The following is a 20,279-nucleotide window of genomic DNA, read 5'->3' as shown; positions in this document are numbered from 1 at the left end:
TTACTGAATATTCAGTTACTCTCACTGCGTTTTCGAGCGAAAAACTGTTGAACGCGAGGAAAACCGGCAGAAATGGGAGTGAAGCTTCTTGCAAATTGTGAGAAATGCACAAAAAAATAATGTCGAAACTCTACAAAAAAACGGGAGGAATGTTCATTTCTGATCGTTTCACCAAATGTAGGAAAGCTGCGGGAAGTGCAGGAAAACCGGAAAAGCACGCTTAGTCAGAAAAACATGCAATAGCTGTTGTCCTTTAAAAGTGTAAATTTTTTGCTATTAAACACTCCAATTCATGTGCAGATAATCAAAAAAAATTAAATTGAAAAAGTATTAAATCGCCAAACAGCGTCTTTAATTGAAGTGTGTATTTCCTCAGTAAGGAAGAAATACCCCACACAACAAAATATGAGCCTTTGTTTCATAAGACAGTCGGTTAAATTTCAGCGTCGAAGGGCCACACACGTTAGCAAATATAATGCTTCAGAATTATTAAATTGCGCTGGAGCTGTTCTAGACAGTCAAAATGAAACCATTTTCCACGATAAATACTTTTCCTTTACGGCAGATCAATCAACAGGTGTTTTTAAAGAGAACTGTTTTTGCTACTTTGTTAAGATGCGCCATCCCCGTCTTTTGGAGTGAAGGGAAAGATTTTACGTCTGATTGAACTGAAGAGTACAACAGCTGAATCTATATTTACAACAATTGATAATGAACTAAAAAACGAAAACTTTCTTACGACAACTACTAAGATGCTCTTTCGATTGTGCTGCTAATTTTAGTGGTTCTGTCACTGCGGTATGTGCTCGGTTATCAGATGTTTATGCTTTTCAATTGCTGTCACCAAATGTAGAAATAAACACTCTATAATGAAATGCACGTTACATGTTGTTAAGCTCATTTTGAAACATTTTCATGCTTCACCTAAACGAGAAAATGTATTGTGTGAAATTCAAAGTACTTTAGAACAAACGTTTTTAAAAATACTCGAAGCTATCCACATCAGTTGGATGAGTACCTATTGCACAGTTCGTGCTATATTCCTGTGATACAGGTCCATTATGATGGCATGTAAACATATGAACAAAAAATGTTCAAATGGGTGTGAATTCCTAAGGGACCAAACTGCTGAGATCATCGGCCCCTAGACTTACACACTACTTAAACTTATTTACACTAACTTATGCTAAGAACAACACACGCACCCATGCCCGAGGGAGGACTGGAACCTCCGGCAGGAGAGACTGCGCAATCCGTGACATGGCGCCTCAAACTGCGCGGCCACTCCGCGCGCTAACATATGCAGAAGGACGGTGTGGATTTAGCAAATTGGCGAGAGGAATCTTGTTAATTACAATTTCACTTTGAGTGATATATTAAATGCAGTCTCAAACTTAAGTAAAGTTTTGCAAAAACAACTGCTCAGAATTTCACAACTCCCTCTACTTGTTTCTGTCTCTGGAATATTTAAGACACATCGAGTCATCGGCTGCCTTTACCATTGCGATGAATATAGTGCGGAAAATGCAAAACTAAATAAAATTAAAAACTACAAGTGTACCCAACAGAAGTTAACGGTGTGCCATTCACGCAGAACAAGGAACGAACTATGAAAAACGTAAAAAAAAAAGAACAAAAAATACGGAAAGACTTATTAATGAAATTGAGCAACTGTTCAATGAAAAGGCTCTGAAACTGATAAAACTAGAGGCATATTTTGAAAGTTTTAAAACATTTCAAGAATTTAGTGATAATGATTGTAAAGATCTGTGTTTGATGTTAGGATTTAAAAATGTGGACGCTATTATTGCAGAATTGCATTCTTTGAAATATATTGCTCATAATAAGTCACGAGATTCGTCTTCTGATATTGCTTCTTTTATCGTAAGGTCGGACATTGGCTATCAAGTGCTATCGATAATCGTTAAATTTGTGCTGTGAATTCCTATTTCCAATTCCAGTGTAGAAAGGTCATTCAGGGATGATGACAAAATTAAGAAATAGGATAGTTCAGGATATGTTTCGAATTTGTGTAACGGTGTCAGCAGAAGGGGACAAGGAGCCCACAAAAGCTGTTATTGTTGATGTGACCAACAGCTGTGCTGTAAAAAAGTCTTGTCACATAAATTTGCTGTAAATGTAAGTTTCCATACGATAGTATTATTTTACTGATTCTCATAATTTTATTCTTTAAGATAATTACCTTAGGCTATACCTACTTAGTACCTACACATAATTTCATTAAATGTTAACGATTTAGAGAATTTTTTACATATTAGTCCCGATGTCACTAAAATTTGAAACCTACGGCATTCATCCCGCCCCCCACACCCTACAAATCTTAATGTCCACCCCCCACCCCACCCCCCCCCTCCCCTTCTACAGACGAAAGGGTCTGTATTCATCACAGCAAATAATGTAAGGGGAAATCTTATATGCAGAAAACCAGGTGTAGAGTATGAAACCGGAATTTCCCTATAGATTAAATTTCCTTTACTTTACGTCTATGGTCACAAACTTATCTCAACAGATTACCAGTTGCGGTCTATAATGATCATCTTCAGATCTGTTTTTATAAAACAGACCTGAAGATAGTCATTATAGTCCGAAACCGGTAATCTGTTAACAAAAAGGTTGTGACCATAGACGTAAAGTAAAGGAAATTTATTTTATATTCGGGTCACTGTTTTATTCGCGACAATGTACCAGCTTGTGTTCTCTATAGGTGGTGCTAGCCGTCAGTGTACAGCCCGTGAGACCGCGTCTGCAGCGCCATCTGCTTCCTGTAACGGCTGACGATGAATGTCAGCACACAGTAACCCAAGTTTCATACATCGGTGACTGTTTCAAACTCGTAAACATATCGAGTTTTGTGCCCACGAACTACGATTTGCGAACAGCATTGGTTTTCTTGTTATCAGTTGAAGAGAACTGCTGCAGAGTCGCATCGAGTGTTTGTCGAAGCTTTCGGCGAACATACTCTTGCGGAAACATAGTGTTTCGAGTGGTTGAAAAAATTCAAAAGTGGTGATTTTGACGCGAGAAACGACGAGCGCGGGAAACGACCGAAAAAGTTCTAAGACAACGAATTGCAGGACTTATCGGATTAAGGTGATACTCATACTCAACAGGAACTCTCGGAACAATTGAATGTGACGCAGAAAGCCGTTTCTCTTCGGTCGAAAGCTATGGGAAAGATGGAGAAAGTGGGAAAATGGGTTCCGCACGAACTGAATGAAAAACAGCAAGCAAATCGAAATACCATTTTTGAAATGCTGTTCGCCAGATACAAAAGAAAGTCGTTTCTCTATCGAATAGTTACAGGTGATAAAAAATGGATATATTTGGAATCCTAAGTGTCGTAAATCATGGGTGGGTGAATCCAGGCAAACCATCGACATCCACTGCAAGACCAAATCGGTTTGGAAAGAGTACAATGCACTGTATTTGGTGGCATCAGAAGGGTGTCATCTATTAAGAGCTGCTAAACCCTGGTGAAACCGTTGACACTGATTGCTACCAACAGCAAATTATCGATTTTAATCGAGCATTACATGAAAAACTACCGGAATGTGGAAAAAGGCAAGACAAAGCCATATTGCTCCATGATAATGTCCCATCACACACAGCAAAGCGGGTTAGGGAAACGGTCGAGGCGTTCAGTTGGGAATTACTAGGGCATGCGGCTTAATCCTCAGACTTGGCTCCGTCTGATTATCATCTGCTTACATCACTGGGAAACACTCTCACTGAACAGCGCTTCAGTTGGTTTGAAAATGGCTTGCTGAGTGGTTTGCTTCAAAAGAGGAACGTCTTTTTTGGCGCGGCATTTATAGCCTGCCGGAGAGGTGGGAGAAATGTATAAATAGCAATGAAGATTATTTTGAATAAAATATTGTTTATCAGTTTCAAACAACAGACGTGTAATTATTGCAACCAAATTCCGGTTTCATACTACTATACGTGGTATACCCACCAAAACGTCTGTTTATGGCAGCAAAGGAACCGGAAGACGAGTTTTCTGTCATCGAGTGCTCACTGTATGATCACAGCCAAAGTGAGTCGATTGAAAGGTGTAAGACGTATGCGTTGCCGGCGATGGGCGAGGCATGGCAGAGTCTCTGACCAGAGAGTAGTATGTAGTTAGTTGTTGCTTGTCGCTAGGGCATTAGTCTTGAGTAGTCTGCGTGTCGACAGTAGTCGGCGCGTGCCTGCGCGTGTCGGCAGTCAGCTCTGGTCGGGACTCTGGAGGATGAGTATTATTGTAGAAGGTAAAGAAGCAGCCTTGCGCATATCTAGTAATGTATATTAACTGTCACTAATTTCTTTTTAAAAAAATGCCCCAATAATAATTTTTGTTATACACTCCTGGAAATGGAAAAAAGAACACATTGACACCGGTGTGTCAGACCCACCATACTTGCTCCGGACACTGCGAGAGGGCTGTATAAGCAATGATCACACGCACGGCACAGCGGACACACCAGGAACCGCGGTGTTGGCCGACGAATGGCGCTAGCTGCGCAGCATTTCTGCACCGCCGCCGTCAGTGTCAGCCAGTTTGCCGTGGCATACGGAGCTCCATCGCAGTCTTTAACACTGGTAGCATGCCGCGACAGCGTGGACGTGAACCGTATGTGCAGTTGACGGACTTTGAGCGAGGGCGTATAGTGGGCATGCGGGAGGCCAGGTGGACGTACCGCCGAATTGCTCAACACGTGGGGCGTGAGGTCTCCACAGTACATCGATGTTGTCGCCAGTGGTCGGCGGAAGGTGCACGTGCCCGTCGACCTGGGACCGGACCGCAGTGACGCACGGATGCACGCCAAGACCGTAGGATCCTACGCAGTGCCGTAGGGGACCGCACCGCCACTTCCCAGCAAATTAGGGACACTGTTGCTCCTGGGGTATCGGCGAGGACCATTCGCAACCGTCTCCATGAAGCTGGGCTACGGTCCCGCACACCGTTAGGCCGTCTTCCGCTCACGCCCCAACATCGTGCAGCCCGCCTCCAGTGGTGTCGCGACAGGCGTGAATGGAGGGACGAATGGAGACGTGTCGTCTTCAGCGATGAGAGTCGCTTCTGCCTTGGTGCCAATGATGGTCGTATGCGTGTTTGGCGCCGTGCAGGTGAGCGCCACAATCAGGACTGCATACGACCGAGGCACACAGGGCCAACACCCAGCATTATGGCGTGGGGAGCGATCTCCTACACTGGCCGTACACCACTGGTGATCGTCGAGGGGACACTGAATAGTGCACGGTACATCCAAACCGTCATCGAACCCATCGTTCTACCATTCCTAGACTGGCTAGAGAACTTGCTGTTCCAACAGGACAATGCACGTCCGCATGTATCCCGTGCCACCCAACGTGCTCTAGAAGGTGTAAGTCAACTACCCTGGCCAGCAAGATCTCCGGATCTGTCCCCCATTGAGCATGTTTGGGACTGGATGAAGCGTCGTCTCACGCGGTCTGCACGTCCAGCACGAACGCTGGTCCAACTGAGGCGCCAGGTGGAAATGGCATGGCAAGCCGTTCCACAGGACTGCATCCAGCATCTCTACGATCGTCTCCATGGGAGAATAGCAGCCTGCATTGCTGCAAAAGGTGGATATACACTGTACTAGTGCCGACATTGTGCATGCTCTGTTGCCTGTGTCTATGTGCCTGTGGTTCTGTCAGTGTGATCATGTGATGTATCTGACCCCAGGAATATGTCAATAAAGTTTCCCCTTCCTGGGACAATGAATTCACGGTGTTCTTATTTCAATTTCCAGGAGTGTATAAAGTAATTTTCTTAAGAAAAGCATTCATTTGAATTTAAAGAATATTTCCAATGCATGATCATTCCTTCCAAGAATCAAAAAAATATATAGCCCAGCATTGCACGAAGCTGTGCCGAAAAGTTTTTACGTAAGAGCAGATTTATATTCGCAGTTTTTATTGAGGTAAGAATTTTTTCTCTTTTTTATTCAGAATACAGGGCCGTGGCGCAGCGCTGCTGTCGTCATAAAATTTACCAGGTTACTGAATTTTTTTTATTATTTCCGGGTTTAGGAATTGAATTTTGTGGTTACATTAAATGTGAATGCATTTCTGCACAGAGATTACAAATGGGAGCCAATTTTGTTCAGAAGTTACAATATATAAAATTCATTTAATTATTATTTTTGTGCGGAGGTTACACTTGGTTCTTGGCTACTAATTTAAAATAATTCTGTGGGGAGGTTACAAAGGAACTCGGTACGGATGAGTGAATAGCTTACCTGCTCGCCAATGGCTTCAGGAAATGTCTCGTTTCGGATCGTGCACTCCACCAGCTTTACCACAGAGGTCTGGTCCTCGACGATGTCTATGGCACACGAGTGGATTTTGTTTCCCTCGCACTCCCGTGGACCGTGCTGGCAAGAGAAATTGTATCCTTCTGGCGTTTCAAACGTCTGTGGAAACCAAAGCAAAAGTTGAGAATACGCACAACGTGAAATAAACACATGTAAATCAAAACTGTAGAAATTAGCAATAAAGTCATTAAACTAGTCAATGAGTTTTTATATTTCGAGTAATTTTTTTTTCGTTTTATTTCGCTGCCGGCCGCTGTGGCCGACCGGTTCTAGACGCTTCAGTCCGGAACCGCGCTGCTGCTACGGTCGCAGGTTCGAATCCTGCCTCGGGCATGGATGTGAGTGATGTCCTTACGTTAGTTAAGTTTAAGTAGTTCTAAGTCTAGGGGACTGATGACCGCAGATGCTAGGTCCCATAGTGCTCAGAGCCATTTGAACCATTTTTTATTTCGCTTCCGGAGTTTGTTCTCTGTTTGGCCATCTAAAACACATGTTTACATTGTATACCGGTACTTAATCGCAAATTCATGGAATTAGAAGCTCAACCTGTCGCAATTTTTCAACACAAAGTTTTAATAAATACCACGATACGCAAATTACACAAATTTGTGTTATCAGTTCACACTATTTCTTAAATTTAAACATGAGCAAAGCATAGAAGTGAAAATATGAAGATTTTACCTATACTCTAAGGCACGGATGGCCAAGATTTCCCGTGCCCCGGTACGAGTGTCAAAGAGCGCAACCTCGCTGCACATTTCCCCCACCAGCACGGCACGCTAATTGCGCGTCGAGGGAGAAGAAGGGAAAACCACAAACACGCCGCATTTAAATGGCAGTGCTTGGTTTTATATTTCAGATACACTGAAGCGCCAAAGAAACTGGTATAGGGATACGTATTCAAATTGCAGAGATATGTAAACAGGCAGAATACGGTGCTGCGATCGGCAACGTCTACATACGACAATAAGTGTCTGTTGCAATTGTTAGATCGCTTACTGCTGCTACAATGGCAGCTTATCAAGATTTAAATGAGTTTGAACTGATGCTAGCCGGCCGAAGTGGCCGTGCGGTTAAAGGCGCTGCAGTCTGGAACCGCAAGACCGCTACGGTCGCAGGTTCGAATCCTGCCTCGGGCATGGATGTTTGTTATGTCCTTAGGTTAGTTAGGTTTAACTAGTTCTAAGTTCTAGGGGACTAATGACCTCAGCAGTTGAGTCCCATAGTGCTCAGAGCCATTTGAACAATTTTTTTTTAACTGATGCTATAGTCAGCACATGAGCAATGGGACAGCATTTCCGAGGTAGCGATGAAGTGGGGATCTTCCCGTATGACCATTTCACGAGTGTACCGTGAATATCAGGAATCCGGTAAAACATCAAATCTCCAACATCACTGCGGCCGGAAAAAGATCCTGCAAATACGGGACCAACGATGACTGAAGAGAATCGTTAAACGTGACAGAAGTGCAACCCTTCCGCAAACTGATGCAGATTTCAATGCTGGGCCATCAACAAGTGTCAGCGTTTGAACCGAACCATTCAACGAAACATGATCGATATGGGCTTTCGGAGCCGAAAGCCCACTCATGTACCCTTGATGACTGCACGACACAAAGCTTTATGGCTTGCCTGGGACTGTCCACAGTGACATTGGACTGTTGGTGACTGGAAACGTGTTGGCTGGTCGGTCGAGTGTCGTTTCAAATTGAATCAAGCGGATGGACGTATACGGGCATGGAGACAACCCCATTAATCGATGGACCCTGCATGTCAACAGAGGTCTGTTCAAGCTGGTGGAGGCTCTGTAATGGTGAGGACTGTGTGCAGTTGGAGTGATATGGGACCTTAGACACGTCTAGTTACGATTCTGACAGGTGACACGTACGTAAGCATACTGTCTGATCTCCTGCATCCATTCATGTCCATTGTGCACTCCGACGGACTTCGGCAATTCCAGGAGGTCTGAGTTTAAACACTTCCGCTGCCAACCATACTCTGAACATTATTGAGCTTATCTGGGATGCCTTGCACCGTGCTGTTCAGAAGAGATTTCCAGCCCCTCGTACTCTTACGGATTTATGGACAGCCCTGCAGGATTCATGGTGTCAGTTCCCTCCAGCACTACTTCAGACATTGATCGAGTCCATGCCACATGATGTTGCTTCACTTCTGTGTGCTCGCGGGAGCCCCACACGATGTTAGGAAGGTGTACCAGTATCTTAGGCTCTTCAGTGTAGGTCACAAACAAAACAAATTGTCAGTATTATTTAAGGACTTTTGGGTGAGTGAAGACATAATTTTTATGTGTTACAAACTGTCAGCATACGTACAGACACAGATAATTTCACAGAGCTTAGCGCTCAGGTTCCACGTAGTCGTGGCTTATTTAGTTTCATAATCGAAAAAAAATGTTTCACACAAATATGTCGATCGAACTACTTCAGCACTTTTGCAATCTGATTATGGAGACTTGGAAACGCTACACGAGGAAAGCAATGCAGATGTCGTAGACAGTTTTAACGTAAAAAGGTTTGTCATTAAAACTGGAATTACCGTGCGGGTCAATCAGTTAGATCGGCGCATGCACTGTGTGGCACTTTCAGTTGAACAGCCAAACGGTCTCGAAAGCGGTACGGAAAGAGGTGTAAGACTTGTCCTTCTAATTTTGTCAAGACCACAATGAATTGTTCAAACTTCGTGTTTTCTTTATCGCCGATGAGTTTAGGGAAGTGGGTTGTTTTTGACAGTCTACAGCGCGATTTTCTTTTTAAATGCATCCCCATCAAATCAGAAAAAGTTACCTTGCAACGTCTGACTGTGGACAGTTGCAGTCAAGTCCACTTGCAATGCTAAGTCTGCAATCCATTCTGGGTGTTCTAATTATCGATCCTGCAGTCGTTTCTCCTTCATACACTACTGGCCATTAAAATTGCTACACCACGAAGAGGACGTGCTACAGACGCGAAATTTAACCGACAGGAAGAAGATGCTGTGATATGCAAATGATTAGCTTTTAAGAGCATTCACACAAGATTGGCGCCGGTGGCGACACCTACAACATGCTGACATGAGGAAAGTTTCCAACCTATTTCTCATACACAAACAGCAGTTGACCGGCGTTGCCTGGTGAAACGTTGTTGTGATGCCTCGTGTAAGGAGGAGAAATGCGTACCATCATGTTTCTGACTTTGATGAAGGTCGGATTGTAGCCTATAGCCATTGCGGTTTATGGTATCGCGACATTGCTGCTCGCGTTGGTCAAGATCCAATGACTGTTAGCAGACTTGACTGGCTCTGAGCACTATGGGACTTAACATCTGTGGTCATCAGTCCCCTAGAACTTAGAACTACTTAAACCTCACTAACCTACGGACAACACACACATCCATGCTCGAGGCAGGATTCGAACCTGCGACCGTAGCAGTCGCTCGGTTCCGGACTGAGCGCCTAGAACCGCTAGACCACCGCGGCCGGCGACTGTTAGCAGAATAGACTGTTCGCAGAATATGAAATCGGTGGGTTCAGGAGGGTAATACGGAACGCCGTGCTGGATCCCAACGGCCTCGTATCACTAGCCGTCGAGATGACAGGCATCTTATCCGCATGGCTGTAACGGATCGGATCGTGCAGCCACGTCTCGATCCTTGAGTCAACAGATGAGGACGTTTGCAAGATAACAATCATCTGCACGAACAGTTCGCCGATGTTTGCAGCAGCATGAACTATCAGCTCGGAGACCATGGCTGTGGTTACCCTTGACGCTGCATCACAGACAGGAGCGCCTGCGATGGTGTACTCAACGACGAACCTGGGTGCACGAATGGCCAAACGGCATTTTTTCGGATGAATCCAGGTTCTGTTTACAGTATCATGATGGACGCATCCGTATTTGGCGACATCGCTGTGAACGCACAGCGGAAGCGTGTATTCGTCATCGCCATACTGGAGTATCACCCGGCGTGATGGTATGGGGTGCCATTGGTTGCACGTCTCGGTCACCTCTTGTTCGCACTGACGGCACGGTGAAAAGTGGACGTTACATTTCAGATGGGTTACGAATCGTGGCTCTACGCTTCATTCGATCCCTGTGAAACCCTACATTTCTGCAGGATAATGCACGACCGCATGTTGCAGGTCCTGTACGGGCCTTTCTGGATACAGAAAATGTTCGACTGCTGCCATGGCCAGCACGTTCTCCAGATCTCTCACCAATTAAAAACGTCTGGTCAATGGTGGCCGAGCAACTGGCTCGTCACAATACGCCAGTCATTACTCTTGATGAACTGTAGTATCGTGTTGAAGCTGAATTGGCAACTGTGTCTGTACACGCCATCCAAGCTCTGTTTGACTCAATGCCCAGGCGTATCAAGTCCGTTATTACAGCCAGTGGTGGTTGTTCTGGGTACTGATGTCTCAGGATCTATGCACCCAAACTGCATGAAAATGTAATCACATGTCAGTTCTAGTATGATATATTTGTCCAATGAATTCCCGTTTATCATCTGCATTTCTTCTTGGTGTAGCAATTTTAATGGCCAGTAGTGCAACTATTATGTAGTTTATTTTACGTTGACGCTGTGTAAGCGTTTAAGGAGACCAAACAGCTGAGGTCTTTACTCTCATACTCGCCCTCCAAGATGAAAGCAGTGTACCCACTACGTGTATACAGTAAATACTGGGTGCAAGTGTGACAAAGTGTTCTAATTATATGCGTAGAGTGTATCTGATGCAGAACATGCGAACCAGGTCAGCATTCTCCTCGTGGGACGTGGGAAACCGCCTAAAAACCACACCGGCTGGTCAACGCACCGATACCTCGTCGTTCATCTGCTGGCTGGATTCGATCTCTGCTGGCATACCTCTCCGTCCCGGAAATAGTCACGTTAAGATCTGCGGCTACCAAGGCGGGTTTTATTTTACGAATATGAAAATCCAACTGGGTGAAATAGAGAGTATGTCAAAGGATATTCAATAGCAGTTGGAAAAAAGGTGGGCTGCATTCTGCCTTGTGCAGGTCTCAGTATTATGACAATGGCAAGTGTCGAGTGTACATGCAGGAGTACAACGGAAAATTCGAGAAGTCAGTCAGAAAGCTCTATTCACACCCTGCGCTAATAATATGCATTCTCTAGTCTTCCCTCTAGCGTGACCTGTTTTGGGACTGTAGAGAAGTTATAATCATTGTTCTCGTCTTCTACATACAGATGGGAATTACTTGTTGAAAAAAAAAAGAAAAAAAGCTCGCTTGTAACGATTGTTTGGTACGCATTGGAGTGCTCATTACAATTCAGCAATAGCAATAGAAGGAAACTAGGAAACAGTTTTGAGCAATTTGGAAGATGCGCAAGATCCATTCAATTCATACATTGATACAAGATTTGCAGCACGCTTGCTCCTTCCATCTATATGTGATTTCACCTTTTTGACCTACATACGCTTTACGTACATGATACTGAAGGAAATAAATTTTGTCCAATGATATGTACAATTTCCAAAGATAACTTTGTATAAAGGACTCGCCAAATTGAAAATCCTGAATGAGGTTTTAATGACGGAACGAAGAACTATTACAGACAATGGTGTTACTTTTTGCACTAAAAATGCAATCATATGGATATTAACACTGACCGGACGAGGAAAAAAAGAGTAATTAAAATAATGGTGGGCGAAGTAGCTAATGACGTTGGATTACCGATACAGGAAGAAGTTCGTCGCTCAATGTCTGAATGCACAGATCAATTTATATAAGAATATTCGCACCGTGAAGGAAACCACCAAAAGTTTCCAAATTGTTGAAACAAAATTTGTGCTTAAAACTTCCGATGACGCCTTGGCTGTAGCATTAGGGAGCCTGGTAGAGATTTACGATGAGTACCTGCGAAACTACTGATATTATAATAGTACAAGCTTTGTTCCGAGACATATGAAATAAAAGGTACTTTTATTATTTCTTTGCTCTCTACCTGCTGGTTGCTGTGCTAAACGCTGATTCGTATTCTCAGCTATATCTTTATGTATGTATGTTACCACAGCACGGAGTACACACATTTTTTTTGCCAGTCTTTACTTCTGTGCCATTGATTTTTTACAAAATGTACAATGCAAATACATGAATTGTTAAGCAGACGCCGCGCGGGATTAGCCGAGCGGTCTGCGGCGCTGCAGTCATGAACTGTGCGGCTGGTCCCGGCGGAGGTTCGAGTCCTCCCTCGGGCATGGGTGTGTGTGTTTGTCCTTAGGATAATTTAGGTTAAGTAGTGTGTAAGCTTAGGGACTGATGACCTTAGCAGTTAAGTCCCATAAGATTTCACACACATTCCATTCCATTAACCAGACGTTAGGAGCATTGTTCACGTATGAAAGAGCTAAAGATGACGACATGGCGATCGTATTGGTTTTCCCACAATGACACGTAAATTCTATTTATGTCGTATCAGCAGCTACCTTATGTCTAAGTCATTCCCGTTTCCTTTACATTAATAGAGGTAACTTACGTAATAAGTAGTGTGTAAGCTTAGGGACTGATGACCTTAGCAGTTTTGTGCTTAAAACTTCCGATGACGTTTTGGCTGTAGCATTAGGGAGCCTGGTAGAGATTTACGATGAGTCCCTAAAGGAGCAGATCCTGCAAGAAGTAAAAAGGTGTTACAGGCATCTATGCGCATCAGATAGAAGTGTGTACGTCTCTGTTAGATATACAGCCATCTAACTAAATGGAAATTCAGTGAATCATTACCCTGCGGCAATGTTGTTCTAGAACATTCCATCCAGTGGAATCTTCGCTTGTACATCTACATCCATACTCTGCAGACTACTGTCAGGTCCACGGTAGAGGGCACTTACCACTGTACCTGTTATTACGGCTTCTTCCCGTACCATCCACGAATGGGGCGCGGGAAGAGTGATTGCTTGGTAAATGTCTCTGTGCGTGTTGTAATTAGTCTAACATTGTCTACGAGATCCCTATGGGAGTGATATGTAGGCGGTTGTATATACACACATCGGCAAAAGTGTTGTATCATCCCGACATGTGCTGCTATTGTGACTGTTCCTGTAATTATCGGAAGGTCACCGCTGACATTGTTTGTAAACATACACACAGTTACCATGAGCGCTACCTACGGTGGAACACCGCACTCGAAAGCAAATGGCTCTGAGCACTATGGGACTCAACTGCTGAGGTCATCAGTCCCCTAGAACTTAGAACTACTTAAACCTAACTAACCTAAGGACAACACACACATTCATGCCCGAGGCAGGATTCGCAGCTGCGACCGTAGCGGTCCCACGGTTCCTAACTGGAGCGCCTAGAACCGCACGGCCACTCCGGCCGGCACTCGAAAGCACTGAAACGTTTCAGTTCAAAAATTGTTCAAATGGCTCTGAGCACTATGGGACTCGACTGCTGAGGTCATTAGTCCCCTAGAACTTAGAACTAGTTAAACCTAACTAACCTAAGGACATCACACACATCCATGCCCGAGGCAGGATTCGAACCTGCGACCGTAGCGGTCTCGCGGTTCCAGACTGAAACGCCAGAACCGCGCGGCCACTTCGGCCGGCAAACGTTTCAGTTGAAAGTAAAGCACCAGTAAGGACGCATCAGAGACACCTGTGGAGCAGTGTAGTGGACATCCTTCATGCCACGAAAGTCAGTCGTGACCAATGATCGTATCCGCATCATAATATTACGCGCTGAAGAATCATCTATTGGGGAAGTCGCTCGACGTGTGAAAGTGACGTGTGCGGTTGGTTCCAATTTACGAGGTGCATTCAAGTTCTAAAGTCTCCGATTTTTTTTTCTAATTAACTACTCACCCGAAATCGATGAAACTGGCGTTACTTCTCGACGTAATCGCCCTGCAGACGTACACAGTTTTCACAACGCTGACGCCATGATTCCATGGCAGCGGCGAAGGCTTCTTTAGGAGTCTGTTTTGACCACTGGAAAATCGTTGAGGCAATAGCAGCACGGCTGGTGAATGTGCGGCCACGGAGAGTGTCTTTCATTGTTGGAAAAAGCCAAAAGTCACTAGGAGCCAGGTCAGGTGAGTAGGGAGCATGAGGAATCACTTCAAAGTTGTTATCACGAAGAAACTGTTGCGTAACGTTAGCTCGATGTACGGGTGCGTTGTCTTGGTGAAACAGCACACCCGCAGCCCTTCCCGGACGCTATTGTTGCAGTGAAGGAAGGAATTTGTTCTTCAAAACATTTTCGTAGGATGCACCTGTTACCGTAGTGCCCTTTGGAACGCAATGGGTAAGGATTACGCCCTCGCTGTCCCAGAACATGGACACCATCATTTTTTCAGCACTGGCAGTTACCCGAAATTTTTTTGGTGGCAGTGAATCTGTGTGCTTCCATTGAGCTGACTGGCGCTTTGTTTCTGGATTGAAAAATGACATCCACGTCTCATCCATTGTCACAACCGATGAAAAGAAAGTCCCATTCATGCTGTCGTTGCGCGTCAACATTGCTTGGCAACATGCCACACAGGCAGCCATGTGGTCGTCCGTCAGCATTCGTGGCACCCACCTGGATGACACTTTTCGCATTTTCAGGTCGTCATGCAGGATTGTGTGCACAGAACCCACAGAAATGCCAAATCTGGAGGCGATATGTTCAACAGTCATTCGGGGATCCCCCAAAACAATTCTCTCCACTTTCTCGATCATGTCGTCAGACCGGCTTGTGCAAGCCCGAGGTTGTTTCGGTTTATTGTCACACAATGTTCTGCCTTCATTAAACTGTCGCACCCACGAATGCACTTTCGACACATCCATAACTCCATCACCACATGTCTCCTTCAACTGTCGATGAATTTCAATTGGTTTCACACCACGCAAATTCTGAAAACGAATGATTGCATGCTGTTCAAGTAAGGAAAACGTCGCCATTTTAAGTATTTAAAACAGTTCTCATTCTCGCCGCTGGCGGTAAAATTCCATCTGCCGTACAGTGCTGCCATCTCTGGGACGTATTGACAATGAACGTGGCCTCATTTTAAAACAATGCGCATGTTTCTGTCTCTTTCCAGTCGGGAGAAAAAAAATCGGAGGCCTTAGAAGTTGAATGCACCTCGTACAGGTAGTGTTGAGGACTTATGCCGCTCAGGCCGTCCACGTTCGACAGGAACACAGGATGTTCGATATCTACGATCTTAGAGTGATACAGACCAAGGGCAATGTGGTCCAGAATTGAATTCGGCGTCAGAAGAAGCTACAGGACGTCGTGTCTGACATCAGAGTGTTGGGAGACGATTGTATGATGTCATCTCCGCTTCTGATGACCACCAAGTCGTATACGACAACGCCATGGACTGCGTTACAGATGGGCAAGAATTCGTGCAGACAGGACGCTCCCGGAGTGACGTCGGGTGTTGTTTACGGACGAAACTCGGATCTGTTAGTACCCTGATAAATCACAGACGACATGTCCGGAGATAACCCGGTAATATCGGACGCCTTCAACTCTGTGACCCACATGAAAGTGGTGGTGGAGTAATGTTCTGAATGGCATTACACGGGGCACCGTACAGCTCTCCTCATAGTTGAGGGTAATGTCACTTCTCCGTGGATCAGGAACGAGGTTGTGCAACCAATGTTGGGACCATATCGCCAACATTTTGGCGAAAATCTCATCTCGATGGATGTTAACTCGCGTGATCATTGCACGAGGGAAACTAAGGTTATAAGGCATGTAGCTTCAGCATGGAATGTCCGTGGGGGAAGTTGGTACCACTGCCACGTCGTGGAAAGCGAGCGGAAGGAACGGGCTTTCCCAACAATCAGTAGCTCGTCGATTGCTGTCGTGGTGACTGTCAGAAGTGAGCGCCATCATTCCGGCTCCCGCCAAGTGTGAAGTGCGCTCAGTAATTCGCTACCTAAATGCTAAGGGCATGAACGCCGCTCCGATTCATAGCGAAATTGTTTCAGTCTGTGGAGAGCACGAAATGTAAAGGCAGCATTTGACGAAATATGTACGGAATTTCAATTCTGGAAGGACGGAAATTCACGGTGAAGACAGAAGCGGAAGGCCGTCTGTTGCGACTGATGATTTGGAGCAGGAAATTGGACGCCTCTCTGATCGCCGTACGACAACTGACGACCTGCATGCAATTTGTCCCAACATTTCACGAACTGTTGTTCATGAAGTCGTTACTGATCGACAAAATCATCGCAAGTTGTGCGCGCGATGCTTACCGAAGCACACAAAATGAACAGTCAGTGCTGCTGGCGAATTTCTTGACCATTTTGAGAGTGAAGGCGAGGCTTTTCTCTACTCTATAGTGACAGGGGATGATACTTGGGCTTATCACCGTACTCTAGAGAGCAAACGACAATCAATGTAGTGGCGCCATACTCATTCTCCTTCAGCCAAAAAGTTCAAAACTCAGCAAACAGCGAGGAAAATCATGGTGTCAGTGTTTTGGGACTGGATAAGGGTTCTGTTCGTTGGTTGTTTTGGAAAGAGGTGAAACAATAAATGCTGCAAGATACTGTGAGACCGTGGAGGAACTTCGCAGAGCCATACAAAACAAATGTCACTGTATGCTAACAATGGGAGTCAGTCTCCCTCGTGACACTGCTTGTCCGCACACCGCCCGTGTAACACAAGAGCCATTGGTTGGGAAGTTTTTAGCAACCCCTCTCACAGCCCTAATCTTGCACCTAGTGACTGTTTACTAAATTGAAGGAACACTTTCGTGGAAAACACTTCTCCGACGACGACGAGGTGAAAATCGAAGTGAAGAACTGGCTGGAAAAGGAAGCGGGAGATGTCTAAAACTCAGGATTCAAAAAACTCGTCCCACGGATGACAAAATGTATTTAGGTAAATGGTGACTATGTGGAAAAATAATGCAAGACCTATACTACAATGCATGTAAATTTTATTAAAATACATTTTTTGTACTTCAGTTAATTCTTGTAACCTCACTGAGCCGTGCGCCGGCTGGTGTGGCCGAGCGGTTCGAGGCGCTACAGTCTGGAACCGCGTGACTGCTACGGTCGCAGGTTCGAATCCTACCTCGGGCATGGATGTGTGTGGTGTCCTTAGGTTAGTTAGTTTTAAGTAGTTCTAAGTTCTAGGGGACTGATGGCCACAGCAGTTAAGTCCCATAGTGCTCAGAGCCAATTGAACCAATTGAATTGAGCCGTGCACGGCTCGCGTTTATCCCACTTATTGTTTGTCATCTTGTATTACGGTACTGCCGCCTCGTCTTCTTATTCCATTTACTGGCGTCACTAACTTCCTGCCTTACTTGCCCGTGGGCGGCAGCAGCAGCGCGTATCGATAAGTGCAATGTCGTACCATCGCTGGAGCGACCAATAGTGTTTCCGGGTCGCCGTGTGTCTGGAGTCAGTTCGGGACGGACCAGCAGTGCAGTCGGGATGCAGCAGCAGTGAAGTCGTGGACGGAGCGCCGGTGAGGCGCCGACAGCCAGTGCTCGCTGACCCCTGGCGACACACATGAACTGTCCGACGGAGGGAGATTGGAGCGAGACGACCGTTGGTTGGTCGTTCGGTTGGTCGGCTCATCGGCCGACCGTTTCCAGGCCTGGGCAGTCGGTCGGTTGGCCTGGAGCAGCGAGGGATTCTCCGCGGGACGTAGTTTGGCCGGGGTCCCTGGCGGTCTCTACGCGGGTCGGAGTGTGTAGGGCTGTTCCCACTGCTACGAGGCCCGTGGCTCACCGATGCCAGACACGAAAGTTAAGTCTTTACTTAATCTACCAGCCAGCCCCAACTGTTCACATTGAGTCGTTTGAGTTTCGTTGTGGGCTGTTGGGACATCCTGTCGCTTGGTCCGTTGACTGTCGGTCAGTTGGGTTGTCGTCGGATCGTGAATGGTTGGCCCGACTGCCTATCTCACCTAAGCGAGCGTTAATGTTTGAATTCCAGGCCGACCCTCGAACATATGAGCGCTCTTGGGTGTACTGCCTTTTTTATTTGTTCTTGTTGTTTGTAGTTGAATGGCTTCTAGCCGATTTTTTAAAATTAAGGTTGTTTTGCCCTCAAGGTATAAGACTTTTTAGGCCTTCAGCCTAATTTAAAGAACTGTTTCACGTAAGACCTTTGGCATTTTAAAGGTTCTAATGTTGTTGAATTTTAAGTGTTGAGCCTTCAGCCGGTTTTGAGTTTGAATTGTTTTGCTCCTAGAGCCTTCACCCTAGTTCGAAGAACTGTTTCAAGTTAAGGCCTTTGGCATTTTAAAAATTTTAATGTAGTTGAATTTTAAGTGTTGGGCCGTCTGCCGATTTTGCGTCCCAAAGATTAAAAATAAAGGTAATTTTTCTCTGTAAGCTTGTGAGAAACATTAAGAACAACTCGTTGCTCGCCATTAACGTTGTACCTCGCGCACGTTTTACTACGAAGCAGGAAGCAGTGTCATCCATTTGCACGGTACGTATGAACAGCGGGACAATCAGAGCAAAAGTAGCGTTTACGGAGATTGGCACTGTAAACGATTTTTTAAATAAAAATTTCGTAGCTAAAGTATGATTACGAAAACCGTTGATGGCTGTTAATATTTCAGAACGTCTTAAAGTTTCATTTACAATGACATAGTAATAAGATATCTAATACGTAAGTAGGACCTACTCCCAAGAGCGGCACAACGCCAGTGTAGCAGAGCTACGGCTGCTGACCAATCATTGCGCTTGTGTTTGTTTACATCATGTTTATTCTTATGACGAACGAACTGTAGTATCTCCCAACCCAATTATTCAACAGGCCAAATGGACGCTGTGTGGGTGTCCATTGTCGAGAAGCAATATCACGCGTTTCCTTTGAGATCCACGACGTTTTTCTCTCATTGATGGCTTTACTTTCTTCACAAGCGTGTCTGAGTAGCGGGCATTGTTTCTTGTACGCTGATCTTCGAAATAACTACCAAAGGCTGCACCTTGGTCACCCCAAAAGACGGTCAGCATGGCTTTTCACGCCGCTGATTGCGTTCTGAATTTCTTCCGGACAGATGAGCTGGTGCGCTTCCACTCCCTGCTTTGTTTTTTGGACTCTGGTTCGAAATGGTGAACCCAAGTTTTATCACAAGTTCAACTATTTTTTGAAAAGGGTCACCTTACCTTTCATAGCGTTCTTTCAAGTCTGCACGCATTTTTGGTCTTTTTTTATGTTGTGTTAAATGTTTCGAGATGCAACTTACACCTTTTTTTCTGAACTTGAGCTTGTTACTCACAACGCTACGAAAGGTACCAACATTTACTGCAACTGGTTTCGCTATGTGTCTAATTGCAAACACGCCGGCTTCACGAATATCTCGTCAGTGCCGGTTTCAAGGGAAGGAGTTGACACGAATTGGCTGACAAATACGTTGCTCGTTAGTCGCTGTGGTTCGAGTGTTTCTATTTGTAAAAATTTCTGCCGTTTATACAGCTTTCATCATACTATAAAACCATTCGAGAAAGGACTTAAGTAGGATTTTCACCTTCAGACCGCAAAAAACGAAAATCATTCGAGGAAAGATTTCAGTCAGATTTTTACCTTGAGAAAAAAAACTGATCACTGAATGTTTTTCAACTAAAGTGGAAATTTCAAGTGGACATATCATCGCTAAATGCAATTTTGAAGTAATAAACAAAACAGTTTTTATCCGTCAGCTGTTCTCAGCTCATCCCAGTGATACCAATCTAAACTCGAGAAAGTACAGACCTCCTCCTACAAACCATTTCATTTCTACATCAGTTTGTCTCTTTCATTATCGAACGACCCTCGTACTTAACTACATCATCTGCCAAAGTTTGCGAGGTCATTAACATACGACATGAACAACAAGGGTCCCAACACAATTCCCTGAGGGACAGCTGATGCCTCTTCTACATGTGTCAACAACTCTCCGCATCTAACAAGAAATCCTCAATCCAGTCACGACCCTGTGATGGACGCCGTGAAATAAAGCCGTCTGTGCTGAAGT

The 20,279-nt window shown here is 45.0% G+C and overlaps 1 protein-coding gene across 1 annotated transcript in view; it reads right to left on the bottom strand.

Moving 5' to 3' along the window:
- Positions 1–20,279, bottom strand: part of LOC124551149 (GILT-like protein 1) — a 104,834-nt gene that overhangs the window by 68,549 nt on the left and 16,006 nt on the right. Inside the window, exon 3 of the mRNA XM_047126113.1 lies at positions 6,270–6,443. Coding sequence (XP_046982069.1) covers positions 6,270–6,443 — 174 coding nt within the window. The remainder of the gene's footprint in view (positions 1–6,269; positions 6,444–20,279) is intronic.

Source organism: Schistocerca americana, chromosome 9, assembly GCF_021461395.2.
Source record: "Schistocerca americana isolate TAMUIC-IGC-003095 chromosome 9, iqSchAmer2.1, whole genome shotgun sequence".
NCBI classification, from domain to species: domain Eukaryota; kingdom Metazoa; phylum Arthropoda; class Insecta; order Orthoptera; family Acrididae; genus Schistocerca; species Schistocerca americana.
Note: the sequence above shows the minus strand (reverse complement) of the source record. Positions and strands in the feature narration are given on the sequence as shown.